Here is a 20,792-nt window from a genome sequence, read left to right as displayed (position 1 = left end):
AAACACTGTTAGAATTAAATCTTTGGCCCTTTTAATTTCCTGGCCCCTCCTTGCCTTATTAAGCTTCTCCTTCTACTTCACAGTTTACCTCTTATTAAGCTCCCTGTTTTCATCCACTTCAAACTGAACCAGTCGATCTTTCAGTTTTTGGGCTCTGCCACAAAGATCTTCATTCAGTCGCAATGCGTCCAGGCAGAACATGGCAAGTGGGACAGTCACATGCATGGACGCTATGTCCTGCTTCAGCTTTAACAGGTTATTGATTGTCTAGGGAACAGAAATCAACAGCACTTTCATGGAACAGTGACCTAGTGGTTAGGTTACCCGTAAAAAAAAACAAATATTATAAAATAAATGTCTGAAGATTGAGGAATGCTCATTACCGTAGTAAATGCCTGGAGAGAATGTTCCTCCTTCAGAAACGTGCTAACTTCTTGCTGGGCTTTCTTGTTTAAAAGATCGCTGTATTTTTTGTAGACATTTAAATATCTAGGATGGAAGGACAGAAAATATTCAATGTAGGAAATAAACTGTTAAGTATTACAAACATTTTTTGTTCCATTTCAAATCGCTTTAGTCAATCCGTATGTACAAGTAATTACAGGGAGACCTGACAACTCACGACAATTGAAAGCATGCAAGCCAGGCCAAGTAAGTGTCAATATATATGTTGATTTCATGCAGAAAGCTATTTTCATAGACTGATACATAAACAATTGTGTCCAATTTATGGGGTGATTCATCAAGTGCCATTAGAGGTTAACCCGAACAGGAATGAATGGAGCAATACATGCCATTTTTATTTCTTAACACAGGTTTGAAGCAGGGGTTCTCCAGAGCTGAACCCCATTAATACCCCAGAGATACTTGCCTCCATAGTAGGTGCTGGTATCCGCTAAGGCTGAGCTAGCTGGATTTTAAAGTTTAAAGCTCCCACGTCACGCGGGCCAATAAAGAAGACGAACCTGATGACGTCACGGCTTCCTATTGGCCCGCAGGGTGCGGGAGCTTCGAAACTCCGCCCGTTATGTGATCCCTGCTAGCCAAGCAGAGCGGCTACCGGCACCCCCTGTGGATGTAAGTATCTCCGGAAGCAGAGGGTCCCCAGAGCTGAACCACATTCATTTCAACTCTAACTAATATTTTCTAGCGGGGTGCACAAGGTAAGAAATTCAAGGTTCCAAGCCTTTTTTTTAACATTATGCGCCCGCTAAAAAATATTAGTTCTGTGAACCGCTAATGAATACATCTTATTACCTACTCAGACTATCGCTAACAAAACGATGTGACCGAGATCCCAGGCACTATCAGTTTCCTGAGCTTGAGGGGAACATACGCTTAATAAGGCCCCAAACTGCACCTCAGTGTGTGTAGGAAGCGTGGGGGGGTGTAGCTGTCACTCACTGCGGGAGCTTCCAAAGTCACGCCCCACAATGTCTTGCTGAATTGTGTATGCGACTTTGGAAGCTCCAGCTATAGTTGACAACTATACCACCCACACTAAGGAGTAGTTTGGGGTCTTACTAAGTGCGCAGACAACACACGGGCTCAGATACCCTGCCTGGGATCCACCATTACAAGATTTTATTTGCCGAACCCCTTGGAGACATCTCACGAACCCCTAGGTGTTCCTGAAACCTTTGTTGGAAATCACAGATCTTGGGGTTCGAGTAGTGTTTCTCAACCTTTTTTTTCTACAGGTTACCCTACTGACATGGTGCAATCTCTGGGGTTCCCTATCATTTTATTGTCACATATATGTTCCAGTAAAGCTGGGTAGAAACTGAAAATGTAATTCCAATATAATGTTACACCATATATTACATTGTTATCATAATTACTGTTTGATAATGTAATTATACGTGTAAATGTCATTATCAAATTCAGTTTTTCAACTATTTTAAATGAAATGCTAATTTTTTTTCAGCGATACATTTCCTTTGTACTAGTGCAGCAGCAAATCATTGCAGCAGCAAATCATTGAAGCATTTGGGCTTATACACTAAAGTAACATTGTAATAAGTTTTCCACAAGGCACCGTTAAGGTTATTTAGTCAGTGGCCCCTTGGTTGAGAAACACTGGGTTTGAGGTTAGTGTAACAACGCCAGGATACTGCTACATTTAAGATTTCATGACTTTATAACCAAACTATTCTATGACGAATATGTGCTACAAGTTACATAGTTACATAGTAGATAAGGTGGAAAAAATACATTTGTCCATCAAGTTCAACCTACAGAATGTCAAATGTAGACAACAGATACTTATCCTATATTTGTATTTACAGTATTTTGATCCAGAGGAAGTGAAACTTCTTTCTGTTGTGTCACTGAAATTGTAATTATACTCTCAAAAGTCTTTCATTCAATCAAAAACATCAAAACCAAAAAACAATTTCAGTGACAAAACACAAGTTCCATTTAGCACACACGTGCTCGACACACACACCCTTTTTTTGGTTGTTGGATGGGTCGCCAATGGGTTAATAGTTCAGCCTGACATGACTATGAAATAATCCTGATTGCTCTTTATGGTGTGTGTATGTGTATATATGTGTATGTGTATATATATACACACATATACACATATACATCTTATACTATATTAGTGAAAGCACTGTATGCCTGCCTGCCTGCATGCATGCATGCCAGCCTGCCTGCCTGCCTGGATGTCCGGTGTCCCTAGGGGAAATCTCATTGGTCCCTTGGGCCGCCCCCGCACACCTCTCATTGGCCTGAGGCGGAGTGACGGCCAAAGGACACACACACAGGGACACACACACAGGGACACACAGGGACACACACACAGGGACACACACACACAGGGACACACACACACAGGGACACATACACACACACAGGGACACACACACACAGGGACACACAGGGACACACACTCTCCCCCGTCAGTTGGACCGCAGCTCACCTTCCACACCCCCCCCCCCCCTCCTCTCCCGGTGCCCCTCCTCTCCCGGTGCCCCTCCTCTCCCGGTGCCCCTCACTCTCTCCCCCCTCCCCACCTCACCCAAATCCCCACGCTCCGCAACATCCCCAGCCGCACCATCACCCTCACCGTGCGCCGCGGAGGAAGCGCGGCCCTGCTGCTCAGCAGCAAACTCCAGGCTCCTTCCCCCTCGCGGCGCGGCCCGGGCCTCCTGCTCTCCCCATCACGTGCGCCGCTACCGGAGAGGGGAAGCGCGGTGCGGGACTCCCCATCACGTGTGACGCTACCGGAGAGGGGAAGCGCGGCGCGGGACTCCCCATCACGTGTGACGCTACCGGAGAGGGGAAGCGCGGCGCGGGACTCCCCATCACGTGCGCCGCTACCGGAGAGGGGAAGCGCGGGCCGGGCCTCCTGCTCTCCCCATCACGTGCGCCGCTACCGGAGAGGGGAAGCGCGGGCCGGGCCTCCTGCTCTCCCCATCACGTGCGCCGCTACCGGAGAGGGGAAGCGCGGGCCGGGCCTCCTGCTCTCCCCATCACGTGCGCCGCTACCGGAGAGGGGAAACGCGGCGCGGGACTCCTGCCACTCTTGCCCCCCCAGCTTCCCGAACTCACCTCCTGCCCCAGCCAGATGCCACGGGGTCAAGGTAAGTCACACACCGTCTCCCACCCACGCACTGTCACCCAGTCACCCACACACCCACCCAGTCACTTTCACCCACCCAGCCACTCAGTCACCCACCCACTCAGTCACCCACTCAGTCACCCACTCACTTAGTCACCCACCCACTCACTCAGTCACCCACCCACTCACTCAGTCACCCACCCACTCACTCAGTCACCCACCCACTCACTCACTCAGTCACCACCCACACACCCACCCAGTCACCCACTCAGTCACCCACCCAGTCACCCACTCAGTCACCCACCCACACACCCACCCAGTCACCCACCCACACACCCACCCAGTCACTTTCACCCAGTCACCCACTTTCACCCAGTCACCCACCCACTCAGTCACCCACCCACTCAGTCACCCAGTCACCCACCCATTCAGTCACCCAGTCACCCATTCAGTCAGTCACCCAGTCACCCACCCATTCAGTAAGTCAGTCACCCACTCACCCACCCACTCACTCACTCAGTCACCGACCCACTCAGTCACCCAGTCACCCACCCATTCAGTCACCCATTCAGTCAGTCACCCAGTCACCCACCCATTCAGTCAGTCAGTCACCCACTCACCCACCCAGTCAGTTACCCACTCACCCACCCAGTCAGTCACCCACTCACCCACCCAGTCAGTCACCCAGTCAGTCACCCACTCACCCACCAAGTCAGTCACCCACTCACCCACCCAGTCAGTCACTCACTCACCCACCCAGTCAGTCACCCACTCACCCACCCAGTCAGTCACCCACTCACCCACCCAGTCACTCACCCACCCAGTCAGTCACTCACCCACCCAGTCAGTCTCCCACTCACCCACCCACCGACCCAACTCACCCACCCAACCACCGACCCAAAGTCACCCACCGACCCAAAGTCACCCACCCACCGACCCAAAGTCAAACCGACCCAAAGTCACCCACCCACCGACCCAAAGTCACATACCCACCGACCCAAAGTCACACACCCACCGACCCAAAGTCAAACCGACCCAAAGTCACCCACCCACCGACCCAAAGTCACCCACCCATGACCCAAAGTCAAACCGACCCAAAGTCACCCACCCACTCAGTCACCCACCCACCCACTCAGTCAAGTGTCACACACCCACCCAGTCACCCACACACTCAGTCAACTCAGTCACCCACCTAGCTGTCAAGGGGGGGGGGGAAGCCTAACCCTGTCGTACGCCCCCCCAAAATTACATCCCGGGCAACGCCGGGTCTCTCAGCTAGTATATATATAAAGAAACACATTTCAGCTTGCACTCAATGTACTAAAAAAACATCAACAGGTGCCAGTCTCTAATAATAATAATAGAACAACATTACCAGTCTCACGTCCGGTAAAGGAAGACTGCACTCAGATCAGTATAGGCATAAAAAAGTCTGTACTAGGCATCAATTCAAAATGAACAGACTTTTTTGCCTATACTGATCTGAGTGCAGTCTTCCTTTACCGGACGTGAGAATGGTAATGTTGATATATATATATATATATATATACAGTGTTCGACAAACCTATACATTTGCTCGCCCCGGGCGAGTGGATTTAACCCCCGGGCGAGTAAATATTGGCCCAAGCAGCACACGTTTGGTACTAGGTGGCGAGTAGATTTTTTTGTGTGGCGAGTAGATTTTTTGGTGATTTGTCAACCACTGTATATATACATACAGTATATATATATATATTTAAATTTAATGTGTGTGTATGTATATATATATATATATATATATATTGTATATGTATGTATAGTGTGTTTGTGTGTATATATATATATATATATATATATATATATATATATATATATATATATATATATATATATATATATATATGTGTATAGTGTGTGTGTATTTATGTATGTATAATGTGAGTCTTCCCTTCTGATTGCCTGTGGATGCACCCGAACAACAACTCCCAGCAGACAGCCAACAAACAACAATGACGTCACTTCCGGTTATGCGCAGTCACGCACTTCCGTTTATATTTTCAGGTTTTTTTCCCCTATGAGATTTTGGTGGACGGCACTGCAACGAAAGAAGTTTCACTTCGAAAACCCCAGTGACACGTCATCCAATGATGTCTCACAAAGGGGAAAGCACATTCCACCCTGACTCCAAATAATCACATTTCTCCCTGGATCAACATCGGTAATCGGTAATACATTCCTTCGTGTGCCACGGGGTTTGTCTTTGGCTAATAAACCTAATGTAACAAATGATGACGATGACAAGAGATTGGAAGTTTAATAAGCCTTCTCTTCTGTTCTTGGTGTTCTGCGGATTACTGCAAACTGTTCATGTCATGTTTCTTTGGCACTACTTTTGAATTTGAACTTTAATGGTTTAAAAAAGTTTTAGAAAAGGCGAAGCTTACTTCTGCGGACCAATAGTGTTCTTGTTGAAAATCTCCAACGCTTTGTTGACATATTCGGAAACCAAAGATTCTCCTTGTTTGACCGAGCTGAGAGTAAGATTTTCCATCTGAAGATCAGGAAAAAGTTCAACTTCCACCTGCAAATAAAGTTCAGATCCGCTGTGTAAATGACAACGGAAATCTCCAGAGGTTTGTATAAATTCATATATATGAACTTAGAACTCGCTCTCCTACAATAAATCAGTCATTTTGTAATGCAGGTTTATTCACCTACATCTATAGTTAGTGACCTGTTTATTGTTACTGGGGAATAGTTTGTTAATCAAACTGGGGGAAGAAACAAATGATTTTATTTCACTTTATTCACATAGATTGGTCTCCAGCAAATGAGTTTACTTTATTCCTTAGATTGTAATGTCTTTAGACCTTTCAACCTATTTTTCTATGATCTATTATTAATTAAATATTTGTGTATGTTATTTAGTTACATTACGAATCATATATTGTGATATTGTTTATTATATTGCTATGTTGTTTTCTCTCACCCGTTGTACCGCACTACAGAATATGTTGGCTTTAAACATAATATTAATTATTCACCAGTATCTTATATCAGTTACAACCACACGTGATGTCTCAATGCCCCTTTTTAAACCCGTGTTTCAACCAAAAGCTCCATCTCCCTCTTACCTTAGAGCAGGGGGTTCTCCACTTCAGTCCTCAAGGTCCCCCTACAGGTCAGGTTTTTATGATATCCCTGCTTCAGCACAGGTGGCTCAATCAGTGGCTCAGTCAAAGACAGATCCTTTGATTGAGCCACCTGTGCTGAAGCAGGGATCTCCTGAAAACCTGACCTGTTGTGGGGTCTTGAGGACTGGAGTTGAGCCCCCCTGCCTTCGAGCGACCTTTAAATTAGACCTTCTTTGCAACTTACTTTCGGAACTCCTTCCGCACTCTTAATAATTTCTTGGAAACAGCGCTGTATTAAACGCCAACATTCTTCCAAAATGGGTTCAAATACCAATTTGGGTTCTTCCACTTTAAGCTTGATTATAAGAATTTGAGGGGTGAAGAATTTCATTTCTTCATACGTATCTCCAAAATCATTCCCAGCCTAAAAAAAAAATGAGAAAGTGTGGAATGTGCAGTATGCACAGATTTTGGACAATAATTAAATGATTGACTTTATTTTCACATTGATTCTAAAACTCCCATATAGGAAAAGGTGGCTACAACTAAAACACTGACATTTCAGTATAAAGACATTTTTATAGCACAATTAACCTGTCCAAGAACAGATTCAGGGTTAAACCGGGAAACTCTTCAGTGGAACGGCGAGACAAATAATTTCAATATGATAAACCATTCCGAAACACTTCCTGTGCTAGTTCTAAAACGAGACGTGTTGTCATCTATGTTTTCGTAGGATTAACCCACTGGGTCAGGGGCTGGCCAACTCCAGTCCTCAAAGGCTACGAACAGGTCAGGTTTTCAGGATATCCCTGCTTCAGCACAAGTGGCTCAATCATATCCTGAAAACCTGACCTATTGGTGGCTGTTGTGGACTGAAATTGCTGCCCCCACCCCCATTGTTCTAGGTTCCTTATTACACATAAAGAAAGATAATGGTGGCATTCAATGTAACCCCCACCCCCAAATCCCCCCCCCCCCCCAAAAAAAACCAATCACGACATCATTGTAATAATTGTGTATAGGACAGGTTTCTACCAGACATATTCATTTTCACCTGAAAATTGGTCAAAACGTGTCTAAAAATAATTCAAGAAAATCTAACATCTGTAGACCTTTCTCCTAAACAAAAACAGGATAAAACAAACATTTGCACATGAATTAAAAACATGCCTTACCATATAGCTGTCTCTTTCCTAGATTTAAAAAGTGCATACCCCTAAATTGCATTACATTTTCTGTAATAACACACTTTCTTTCTGCAATTAATGCGCAATTAGTGCAAATGATGAGGCCACAGTAAATTACCTTTTGATATTTGTAAAAAAAACAGGGGGAACATTGTAGAATCGCAAATAAAAGGCATAATTTCTATGGATGTACAGTAGCCGGTATAAACAAATGAAAAAAAAAATCACAAACAGAAATAAGGATATTTGAATAAAACAATATTTGTTTCTAACTAGCACTTTCAAGCATTGCTATCTGCGCGCTTTACTCCTCGTGAAAAAGCTTCTTTTTCTTTGTCTGCTTGTACTCAATGCTGCATTTTTGAAGAGGTACTTTTTACCATTACCCTTGCGGTCTAATTACCTGGTGCATAGCGAAAAAAGTGAGCAGATCTTGAAGGGAATTGTTCACCATCCCACGCAGCTGCAGAGACATGAGAGCGGCGACGCACGCAAAAAACTCTTCGGCTGGCTGGGTGGCATCATCGTTATTTTGAGGAACAAAGTGAAACCATCGCTCCTTCTGAGATATGAAGAGTGAAGCGCAGGTTGGGATCCACCTGAAATTGGGAGAAATAAAATAAAAACGAGAGATGGGCTACAGCAGGCGATTTTACAGCGTGCTGAGTGTAACGTAACGGAATTTGTCATCCCACATGCTCCATCATATGTATTTTTTCATCCTCATTATATTTGCTACCACATGGCTCTGGCACTGATGCTAAGGAACCATGAGACGTGTAGTCAATTTTGCCAGAACGGCTATATTATTAGTTTTTATAGAGCAGTCCAAGCTGCCATTTTAATCCCCCTCCCCTTAATTTATGCATCAATACAATCCACACAATGACAAGTAATTTGCCAAGTTGTCGATCGATCCGTTCTCCTGTGATCGATCAGTGAACATTCAGCTCCGGGGTTCACTAAATGGCTGCAGATGAGAATCTGTGACTTTGTAAAGTGTTGCTATAGAAACAAAAAAGGCTTGTTACATTATAATACATTAAACCTGTCATTCAGAGTTGTTTTTCAAAAAAAAAAATGCTACAAGTATTTTCTCATAGTACAGAACTGATTTTTTTTTTTTAAAACACACCTGTAGGATATTACTTTGTCTGCAGCTTTAAGATTAAGGCGCAGATCGACAGACCTCCCGTTAACTCAGAGCTAGTAGTGTCTCGATATCAAAATCACTAATAAAAGAACATTTTACTGAGCCAGTGCTGGCTGGGAGTTTTGCCGGGACTCGGTGCAGTGGGGTTTTGCCGGAGGACTCTCACATTCTCGTTAGAGCGGCATCTCCTCCTGCTACATCGAGTTGTCATGGCGACGCGGCATCATGGGACGTCCCGGCGACGTGTCGTCCATGTGAAATCGTGTTGTCATGGCGACGCGTCGTCCCATGATTGCAGCAGGAGATGCCGGCTCTGGAGAAAAGGTAAGAGGCATTTACAAAGGCCGCCCCCCCTCCCAAACCCCGCGCTGTCTCCCGGCAATCCGTTTCAATGTTGTGGGGAAGAGAGCGGAGCCTTGGTAAGCGTGGGGCAGATGCAGTGGCACCGCTGGCACAGCTGGCACCGCCGTCAACCTGGCCACGTTATGAACGCGAATCCACAAAGTTAATTATATGAAGGAAAAAAACCCATCATGATAAATTAGCCCTGCCTCATGTTAGTGTTACCCCGGCCTCTTTTCAGCCCCAGAGACCCCCCATGTAGCGCTCCGAGGCTCTGCGGCACACCCGGCTAGCGGGGGCCGCCATGACAGGTTGCGCGAGCGTGCGCGTTGGTCGCGCAGGCGCAGTAAGGGTAGCGCACGCGGTACCAATGCTAAAGAGGTCCTGAGTGGACTACAATTCCCAGCAGCCTCTGGGGATTGCCCTTTCACCCACATCACATGCAGCCAGCCAGCAAATAGGGTTTTGCAGCTTCTCCTGTGGAGGAAGGCTACAATGTTGCGGGGACCACGTTTGGCAGTTGGAGCTGGGAGCAGGAAGGGGGAGGAAGGGTGCAGGGAGCAAGTGGCTCTTGCCCAGGTAAGGATCCCCAAGTCCCAGGCAGGCCCCAATCCCTGTTAGGGTAGTGGGTAGTACTGAGGGACAGCCCCTAGGTTAGGGACGCTGCCCTTAGGTGTGTGAGGGTGCAGGCTTGTCAGTGTCACAGGTGGTAGTGCTGTGAGCGCTGACAAGTAGGCACAGAGTATGCAGCGTGTGCTGTGTGTTTGCTGCAGGTTGCCTGTGTGTATGCAGTGTGTTTGCTGCAGGCGTTAGGCTGAGTTAGCCAGAGGGGACCCGGGTGGGCACGGGATAGGTAGTGTGGGTGCAGGGGGTCAGTGACCCACCTGCATAGGATAGGCTACCCCGTAGGCCCTAGGAGTTTCCCCTAAAGCCATTCCAGGTTGCTGTGCTGTAGGGACGGCCTATAGTGCAGCGAGTGTCACGGTAGTTCCCAGAGTTAGATAGGGACTCCATTGAAGCTGTGTACCCGTGCTGGAAGTTGGGCGCTGCCCTTCGTTGCGGTTGCAGAGGCCATCTTGTTGGGGCCTTACCGGACGGTGGATCCTGGATGTCGGGCCGGGACTCGACGGATCCTTTGTGAAGCAGTTGCTGATCCGAGTACTGGAGTGCTCGGCAGGTACTATATCATCAAGTGCACCAACACCGGTCATCAGGCGCTGATCCCGCCTTAGGCTAAACCTTTATAGGAACACTGTGCGAGTGGTTACAGAACTGAGCCTTAACCAATATACTATATATGGACACGGTGTGAGGGGACGGACACGTTGCCCTGAAGAGGGGGCAGCCGCTAAAGTTATAATGTTAGAGTATAAGTATATGTATGTGTTATTGCTACGTTGCATTCTCATTAGTAAAACCCAGTTACAATCATAGAGTGTGGTATGTTTCTTGCCCAGGGGAATCTCACATCACGGGGATCCTGGGTAAGTGGAGGCGCTGCGCTAACGAAATGTGTAAGTATTACCCCAGGCTCCCAGCTAGCGGATGCTCAGATCTCCTGGAGCCGCAGGTCTTGTACAGCGACCAGTAGTTCTTTTGGGAGGGTTCAGAAAAAGGGCTACATTAGCATCAAATTATAAGCTTAACATGAAGTCTCTCTTACCTAAAGGTGGCGCGCCTGAGAAACATGCAATATATAGATGTAGCCAACTGTCACTGGGGCAGTGGCCACCTGCATTCACAAGACCGCGGTGGTCTCGGCACCGGAAGATTAACGCGGCGGGGTGTCCCTTTCGGAAGCATGGACTCCCACAGCGTGACTGCGGCAGACACTGTCTCAGGCACAGCGGACTTTCCGGCCGCAGTACCGGAGACAGTACGTCAGGCTACATCTGTATATTTAATATAGATATGCAAAGTATATTTAAAAGGGGCACATTAGCATATATCCCCGGTATCTCAGGTGTGCTTCTGTTTCTGCACACGCCTCTCCACCATTGGCCCAAGCGGCCGTTATAGTTAATACAAGGCCCATTACAGCTGAAAACAGCATTTAACACTGCATTAGTGACAGTGGGAGATTTGCGATTAGGCCCGACAGGCCCAGGCCTAGGACGGCATACATCGGTGCGTGCCGCCCCCTCGCGCATGAGCAGCATTGCCATGGCAACATGACGGCGCAGCGTAACATTATGCTGAAGGAGGAGGAGCAGCACTAGTTAAGTGCCGAAGGGTGGCGTACAGGCATACCCCGGTTTAAGGACACTCACTTTATGTACACTCGTGAGTAAGGACATATTTTCAATAGCCCCATACCCCTGTGTCCGTACGCTCGCTTCACGAGTACGGACACTTATTCTGCCCTACAGACCGCCGTAGTAGTGACACGCTGATTCCCCTCGCCCAATACGCAAACGGCAGCTCGCGCCTGCGCCTGTCAGCACTTCCTGAACAGCAATACCAGCTCCCTACCTGTACTGAAGCATCGATAAGAGGAAAAAAGGTAGTGATTCACTTTATGTACATTTCCGCTTTACATACATGCTCTGGACCCATTGCATACGTTAATGCGGGGTACTGAATGCCTATATTTGTTAATCCGCCACTGATTAGTGAGCTTTAAAGATACCTGTTAGCGCTTAATGAAGCATCAATTAAGGTTAACTCCTTGTTAAGTCAGTAAGAGACTTCTGCAGGTCTGGCCTTGGTCGTCCAACAGAAGCATTTGGAATTAGGGTTTATCTTCTAACCATAGCAATGCTAGTAGACACAGCAGAAACACGTGCTGGGTACCTGGATGAGTGCTTCTACTTTATGTTGCAGTATCTCTGTGATGTCTGGCTTAAGAGTGTCTGTGCTCTTTGCAGTGAGAAGGCCAGGAGAGGATTGCTATGTTTAACAGGGAAGCAACCCTGTCTCAATGAGGCTGCAATACAAAGGCTCAGTAGTCTGAGAAGCCAACAGGGAGCTGGTTAATTGCAGCTAGACAATTTACCAACCTCCACCTGGTAATCAGACAGGTTTAAAAACTCCTGCTGAAACTGCACCCAGAAAGTCTAGAGTATACAGGAGGACTGTGTGCTGACAGCAAGACACGAGGGGACCAGACCTCTATTCCTGGACAGAGGACGCAAGACTCTGCCAGATGCTGGACCCTCAAGCAGACAACTATCCAGGCTCCTGAGACTGACATGAAATGCCACCTGCATTGAGGTACCCTTTGAGACTTTGGGGTGATAGACTGGTAAGGGACTTTTCCTCCCAGTCTTGTAGAGAGGAACTGGAAAGTGAGTTAGCCCCTACACAGGGATAGGTGTTTGTTTATTTTTTGTATGCTTTGCCTTGTTAAAGGGACAGGCTGAATAAAGCCATATTTTAATTTCCCCAAACCTATCTCCTTGTGTGTACGCCTGCACCTCCCTCTTACCCAATGTAATGCTTTACAAGGACCTTTGGCAATAGGGTAAAAGGATACTAAATTATGGATAACCAAAGTAGTTCATTAGGGTTGTAGGTAACTATAGAGGTTTACAAGTGTCGTAAGAGATATACTGACAATGATAATAATACTCTATAAACCTATCCCAGATGTTCCCCGTAAAACAAATAAGCGAATTGACCACCTGCTTACCACAGCACTCCGATGGAAGCAGATCACACCGCCACCAGTCTGGGTTTTTACAGACAAAGTGAGATCCGTACTAGAGTTGTAGAATCTGACAGCAATTTGAAATAACTATGGCTAATTTTTGTAAAATGTGGCTTCCATAGATAGCGGTCTTTCCGGAAGACTATCCTTAAATAAAGCAATTAGTGGATTAGGGATTCGTTGAGAACTGGTTCATCTGGAGCGGGGTTAAAGAATTATAACAATATGGTCTTTACGTTTCTGATACAGGTCATGTTGTGGCGGTCCGAAGCTACAGTATATAAAAATTGTTTCCGGTTCCGATACTCTCTGTATGTTTTTTAGAATGTGTCTGTTGAATACTTTTCTTGTCACTTCCCCCCGTCTTCCTTTTAAATTCTATATCCTTTCCCCACACTTTATTTTGCACACACACACACACGCACACACACACACACACACACACAAAACGTGTTTGTAAAAAAAACCAAAAAGATATAGTGTATCTACAATAACTGCTCACCACCCTGAACGTACTTATTTCGCAGTGTGTTACGAGCCTCCAAGCAATGTTTCTGAACCAGTTCTTCGAATTCCGCCGGAAGCAGTGGCAGGCTGCCAGAGAGAACCTCCTTTGTTCTCACAAACCTTAAATCATCAAACCTAAAGGTTCAAAAGATAGGCCCAAGTAGCAGGTGAAAAAGATAAAAAAAATTACTAAAAGCACATACATTGAAGTAACTCTTAAAAATATACAGCATCCTGGTTTGTTTGTTTTCTCCAGTCGTCACTAGGAATGCTAAAATAAGCACTTATTGCTCAAAATTCCTCCAGTCGACTTCTATGGTGAAAATGGCAGCTAATCTTGTACTCTTCTTGTAACAATTACATTAATTATTTCAAAGTATCATCCACAAGAGGCAACGTTTGCAGGTAAAATATAATTTTCTGGCAAATATGTTCACACAGTAACCCTTTTTGCTGCCGTAGGGGTCTGCAACATATTGCACATTGTCACCGCTGGCAGCAAAACGGTTAATTACCGTACTTAAAAGCAGCGCGGCATAACTGATAACATTTGCCTATTTCCTGGTACAGCATATAAACATGGGAGTGGAACACAATAAGTGTAGATCTTTGACCAGAAATAATTGCTTAATTAAACTGTTCCCTCAGCAGTACCCTGTGCACGTAGTGTGAGGGAAAAGAGAGGTGCATGGAAGTGGCTCATCAAATTCCAGGGGTGGGCAACTCCAGTCAAGGGCCACCAACAGGTCAGGTTTTCAGGATATTCCTGCTTCAGCACAGGTGGTGCAGTCTTTGACTGAGCCAATGATTGAGCTACCTGCGCTGAAGCAGGGATATCCTGAAAACCTGACCTGTTGGTAGCACTTCAGGACTGGAGTTGCCCACCCCTATCTAAGACAGTACGCAAGCAGTTAAATAAACGTTGATATCAGGTACTATATCTGTTGAAAACATGCCATTCCGCTTTAGCATCTAAATCTCCTACAATCTAACTTTCATACAATTCTATCTACTTATTTATTATACAGAACTGTGCCTCTGATTTTACTGGCCTGTTTCCAAGAGAGAAAGCGCTGCAATGCTGTAACCCATCACACCATGCTCTTTAGCTCTGGTCTGAGTTGCAACATGAACTCTTGCACATTAACATCTAAACCCACCGGAGTCTTACTGTGTTAGGGAAATATCCCATCTAGACAGACCTGTGTAACTGCAATGTGTCTCAAAGCGTACATCATGCAGCCACCTGAAAGTGTAATCCTAAAGGGACTTTCATTACGAATGAATCCCACTTGTGAAGAGGTAAGAAGGACCAAAGCAATTCAGCGTAGTGTGGGCTAAGTCACTAGGGTAAGTAACTTTATCTCCCTGTGCGCAGTCATCAGAAATTAGATCGTAAGCTCTTTGGGACAGAGACTGCAGCATTTTATGTACAGCTCTGGACTCGCTGTCAGCGCTACATAAGAATAAAACATTATTACTATTGCTTAGAAGTTGCCGCTCAGTCTGTTTCTTGGTATTGTCTTCATGTTCAGCATGTTATGGGGATTCTTACTGTTTAAACCAGAGTTGTTGCAAGGACAGCATCATGGGATTCACTGGGAAGAGGTGTCCTTCGTTCCAGCTCTGGACCGCTTTGTAGGAGTCGTGCCATGGGACTGGGGCACGAATGACTCGATGAGGAAAACACTGAGGGATGTTCACAATGAACAGTCTGTCTCTCTCTTCTGGGTCCTTCAGGATATAATCAACTGCAAAATCAAAGCAGCCATCACTAGGGGATCATTTTAAATTATAATCACGGAAGGCTCTAAAGTATTAAAAATAGAGGGGGCTATTTGTCAAGCCCAGCAAAATCCGGTAATGGCCACCAAACAGAATTATTTATTGATGAGTTGAAGACTTGAAAACATGGAGGTAACCAAGTTGATAAATGGGCACCTAATTCGGTCAATTTAGTTAGTGGAATTTTCTCTTAATTGCCTTTAAATAGGTCAGGCACTTAATTAACTTGAATGACTTTCTGAATTTTAAACCGGCCTTGAGTTTTCAATAAGTTAATTTATCGCATATGTTTAAATGTTCTTAATGAGCCGTTACATGGTTGCGTTGCGAAGATTTGAAGACTCCGCACTCTCAAAAGAAATTGCATATCTAACCGTTAATCAGCTCATCTAGCAATTGATTCAAATCGATCAGAATTTGATTTGTCAGTCTTGATTTGTCAAGGGGATAGTCCAGAGGAAAGAAAACGGTAGCGGAGTATTGATTGGATGCCAGGCAGGCGTGATTTTTAGGAGTAGGGTCCAGAATTCTCTATGCTCATCGCCAGACCCTTTACTCCCTTTCACATACAATTATTCCTACCTTAAAACCAGCACAACATGCTGGCTGATTTGGTCTAAATAAACTGGGATATTCCATGAAACGGATTTGGACTGGTTCGCCCATTTGTGGGGGAGGGAGGATTAATCACCTGTACTGGGGCATCCCCCAGAGTTGATCCGTGGTCCCCTGAAATCCGTAAAACCCTCTTCCCCCGCCCCCCATTACCGTGTGCTCAGGGGGCAGAGAAATTATCTTCTTTGTCAAAGTCGATCCAGGGCAACATTGACATTACAGCTTTCTATTGGTGACCTGGTGGCAGTGGAACAGCTCCTTGGGGCCTCTCTCTATACGTAAGCTTTTTCGTTTTTTTAGGGGGGGGGGAGTTGCTATTTTAACTCACCTGTTGCTCAAGCATTATCTGGCCCTATAAATTGCCTTAATAGCACCGTAAAAATCTTCCTCTCTTTGTACATTCCCTAAAGAGTACTTTCTTAATAAACGTCTATCTGGGCCCCTTCTTTTACCAAGGCATCTGTTACCCAATGGTGTAAATGGCTCACAAACATCATTTTCTTGTACTATGTGTTTCAACTTTTCACCTGTTTTCTAAACTGTAAGATCAGGGCTGTTTACTTCCTGTAATAGTGAGTCATGCCTTACTACCAGATTTATGTTAGTTGCTAGTCATTGTATTCCAGCCCCCATTGTGTGTGTCTGTGATATAAAATACAGGCATTACTTGTGTCACATTATATGGGTTCACATAAGAGGGGATATGATAACTATATACAAATATCTTCAGTGTCAATACAAGGAGCTTTCAAAAGAACTATTCATCCCAAGGGCAGTACAAAGGACTTGGGGCCATCCCTTAAGGTTCGAGGAAAGGAGTTTTCACTGGGAACAAAGGAAAGGGTTCTTTACAGTAAGGGCAGTAACAGTGTGGGATTCATTACCCATGGAGACTGTGATGGCAGATACAATAGAGATCTTCAAAAAAAGGTTGGACATCTTTTTAGAAAGGAAAGGTGTACATGAATATACCAAATAAGTAAACCCGCGAAGGATGTTAATCTATGGAGAACTGTGATTGCTATTATTGGAGTCAGGAAGGAATTTATTTTTCCCCTTATGAGATCATTGGATAATGTGTCACTGGGGTTTTGTGTTTGCCTTCCTCTGGATCAATATAGTGTAAGTACAAATATAGGATAAAGTATCTGTCGTCTAAATTTAGCCTAGGTTCACTTGATGATCATATGCCCTTTCTCAACCTCATCTTGCTATGTAGCTATGTACCAGCAACGAGACCATTTCAGCCAAGATGAACAACATGGCTGTTAAAAAAATATAATAATAAAACTTTACATGGCTTCTATAATCATTGGATTTTATGTGGAATTTCGTCCAAAGGCGTACCAAATCAGCTGATACTGTATAGAATAAGCACCTAAGGCTGGCACTATACAAAAGAGGTAAAAAGTGTAAAAAAAAACCACCTTTCTGAATCGCTAGCCTTCTATCCCTTTTATTTAATAACTGTAAAATAACAATACTTGAAAAACGAGACGAGTTCTTACCAATGCTTTTCCTGAGGCTTGTGCAATAATCATATTCAATCTCTTCCTTTATTTCCAAGAGCAATTTCTGCAGTACCGGGTTGCTCAAAAGTTGGCTGGGAACATTTGATAATATTCTGTCCGTTTGTGCTTTCTCTTGAGGCGCTAGCATTTCTCTCCGAATCCCATGGTTTATGTAATAAAAATACCTCTGAAATATTCCCCAAAAAAGTTATTTTACATGTAACACGATGATAACAGTCACTCAAAATGTTATTATTTAACAGGGCAATTTTTTTTTTTAAACCACTGCGAGCTGGTATCTTCGAGGTCTGAAGAAGTGTAAATGAAATGTGTGACTAATGTTGGCCTGGAGCATACAAGTTTTCCCCAAGTTTTATCTGAGGTCTCCAAGTCAAAGTTGTGGCTTCAGTGAGTTTTATAGCTGCCGGAGGATAGGGTTTAATTAGCCGATGTATGGTGGTAACACTCTCGGGCCCAGGTTCACTAAGTTATGTTAAATAAGGGCAATACTTCACTAACAGCAAAGAACGCCCATACATGTGCTCAACTCCAGTTCTCAAGAGCTACCAACAGGCCAGGTTTTAAGGATGTCCCAGCTTCAGCACAGGTGGCTCAATCAGAGGCTTAGTCGAAGACGAACCCACCTGTGCTAAAGCAGGGATATCCTAAAAACCTGACCTGTTGTTAGCTCTTGAGGACTGGATTTGCCCGCTCCTGCCGTACACCCTATGATACCGCTGAAGCACCGATATTAGACTTTTTGTTCCCTATTGCACTGATGTACAGTATATACCAGGGGTCGTGAAACCGCGGCTCGCGAGCCACTTGCGGCTCTTTGGGCACGTCCGTGCGGCTCTCCCCTCAGTATTTGAAATTGAGGGGCAGGCGCGATGCGGGAGCAAAATGGCGGCGATTCCCCTGAGGTCCCGGGCGCGCGCATGCGCATGCGCATGCGCAGGTCCCCAAACGTGGGACGGAGGGGGAAGTACAAGCCCTCCCTGCGGCGGCCCCTACCCCCCACCCCCCGCTCCCAACGTGGGACGGAGGGGGAAGTACCAGCTCTTCTTGCTGCGGCCCCTCCCCCCCCTCGCTCCCAACGTGGGACTGAGGGGGAAGTACCAGCTCTTCTTGCTGCGGCCCCTCCCCCCCCACTCCCAACGTGGGACTGGGGGAAGTACCAGCTCTTCTTGCTGCGGCCCCTTCCCCCCCGCTCCCAACGTGGGACTGAGGGGGAAGTACCAGCTCTTCTTGCTGCGGCCCCTCCCCCCCCACTCCCAACGTGGGACGGAGAGGGAAGTACCAGGTAATCCTGCGGCCTGCTTCCCCCTGCGGCCAGCTTCCCGCGCTCCCCCCGAGCCCACCTCCCAGTCACTGTCACCCTCCCACCCAGTCACTGTCAGTCACTGTCACCCTCCCACCCAGTCACTGTCACCCTCCCACCCAGTCACTGTCACCCTCCCACCCAGTCACTGTCACCCTCCCACCCAGTCACTGTATCCCACCCACCCACTGTCTCCCACCCAGTCACTGTCTCCCATCCACCCACTGTTATTCAACTGTCACCCACCCACCCACTGTCATTCATTCACCCATCCACCCACCCACCGTCATTCATTCACCCAACCAACTGTCATTCCCACCCACTGTCATTCATTCACCCACCCACCCACCATCATTCACCCACCCATTGTCATTCACCCACCCACCGTCATTCGCCCACCCACCCACCCACCGTCAAACAACCATCATTCACCCACCCACCCACCGTCATTCACCCAACTGTCATTCTACTGTCATTCACCCACCCACTCAGCCACCCACACACTCAGCCACCCAGGCAGGCAGTCATATGTCTTTTGTTGAAAATATAAAAATAAACAGGTTGCATTGTAATGTTTTTTTCTGTATCACAATAAGAAAACAGTTAAGTAAACGTTGCGCGCTAAAAGATATTTTTTCGTGGTAGGTGCGCTATGGGTTCAGGGGGGGGGCTGCTCCTTTCATTTGTCCCGGGCCCCATGGTTTCTGTTGGCAGCCCTGGGGGGGGGGGGGGGGCAGCCTGATGTGATGAGGGGGAATAATGATGGGGGGACAGCCTGATGTGATGACGGTTAATCAACCGTATTTGTAAAAATATATTTATGGCTCTTTGAAAAATTCTAGATCGCCGTGCTACTCATATTTGGCTCTTTTGGACTAAGAGTTTGATGACCCGTGGTATATACCGGTTGTCGATCCAGACATGTCACCTTGTATTTTGCTTGGCTAATGACAGCAGCATTAATTAGTTTAAAGAGATTCTGAAAAATAACAGAATTGACCAGATCAGATTACAATGACCCGACATTAACAAAAATAGTAAAACTCCTTCAGCCCATAAAGGACAACCAATGCAAGAAAATATTCCCACCCAATTCATCCGCACTTTTATAAATAAAAAAAAAAGCACCTTTTTCATTGATGGACTTTAAGTATAGTATATTTAAGGGATTATTGCGAATGGAATACACAGAAGTATCTACATTGGGGGTGTGTGTTGTCACCTGTGCTAGTGTTCACAGATAGTTGGAAAATACCCAATATCATTATAACAGTCCGTTTTTTGCAGACTGTGATACTTTTAATAGACAACCATGACATTTCCTCATAGATATCATAATACACAAGGCTTCACAATCCCATCATGCACTGAAACAGCATTGGTTCTTTATAGGTGCAAACAGATCTATGAATAGCACGTATGTTCGTCCATTTAAAGATATAAGTGTATACTTATTGCACCATCCGAATATGGGAGCAATCATCAAAGGTGAAGATGTACCATACAAAGTAATAATGCTGCTAAACTACTTCTAGTGATTCATTTTTTTATTGTGGTTGGTAAAGTGTATATACAGCAGTTCAGATTTTATTTACCTCGATATCTTTTTGCGACGTTTTTTTCTCCCGTTTTTTTATTTGTAGCTCGCGCTGAAGCATGACCTGCCATTGTTCTTCTGGAGTCATGGGTCTGCTCTCTGGGTAGGCCAAGGTACTTGCTCGTGAAACTCTCTCATCCACATGTGATGGCTCTAAGGAAGTGGGCCTGGGGGTAGTTACCCTGAAAACAAATACGATTTAGGTGCCTACAAAACATAAGTCCCGCTGGTCAAGTTTTAAATTAAATAATGTTTTTAACAATACTTTTATAAATGTGCAAAGCACACTACTGTTTTTGTGAGCAGCGTCCTACTTCACATCATGATTTTCAACAACACTTCTTTTTTGTAATGATATAGAACTGGTTGGCATACATGAGATCCCTTTAAATTAAGGTGGGAATTCAACTATAGATATCATATCTAATGCAATTGTGATGT

At 45.5% G+C, this 20,792-nt stretch overlaps 1 protein-coding gene across 1 annotated transcript in view; it reads right to left on the bottom strand.

Moving 5' to 3' along the window:
- The window catches only part of DNAH3 (dynein axonemal heavy chain 3), a 180,034-nt gene that overhangs the window by 126,946 nt on the left and 32,296 nt on the right, over positions 1-20,792 (bottom strand). The window contains exons 5-13 of the mRNA XM_075565993.1: positions 20,350-20,533; positions 17,431-17,620; positions 15,078-15,273; positions 13,532-13,657; positions 8,275-8,470; positions 6,926-7,105; positions 5,992-6,128; positions 384-489; positions 89-267 (exon numbers count right to left, since the gene is read on the bottom strand). Of these exons, the coding sequence (XP_075422108.1) occupies positions 89-267; positions 384-489; positions 5,992-6,128; positions 6,926-7,105; positions 8,275-8,470; positions 13,532-13,657; positions 15,078-15,273; positions 17,431-17,620; positions 20,350-20,533 (1,494 nt within the window). The remainder of the gene's footprint in view (positions 1-88; positions 268-383; positions 490-5,991; positions 6,129-6,925; positions 7,106-8,274; positions 8,471-13,531; positions 13,658-15,077; positions 15,274-17,430; positions 17,621-20,349; positions 20,534-20,792) is intronic.

This window comes from Ascaphus truei, chromosome 11 (genome assembly GCF_040206685.1).
Source record: "Ascaphus truei isolate aAscTru1 chromosome 11, aAscTru1.hap1, whole genome shotgun sequence".
Lineage (NCBI taxonomy): Eukaryota > Metazoa > Chordata > Amphibia > Anura > Ascaphidae > Ascaphus > Ascaphus truei.
The sequence above is the reverse complement of the archived record's forward strand: the minus strand, read 5'-3'. Positions and strand labels throughout refer to the sequence as shown.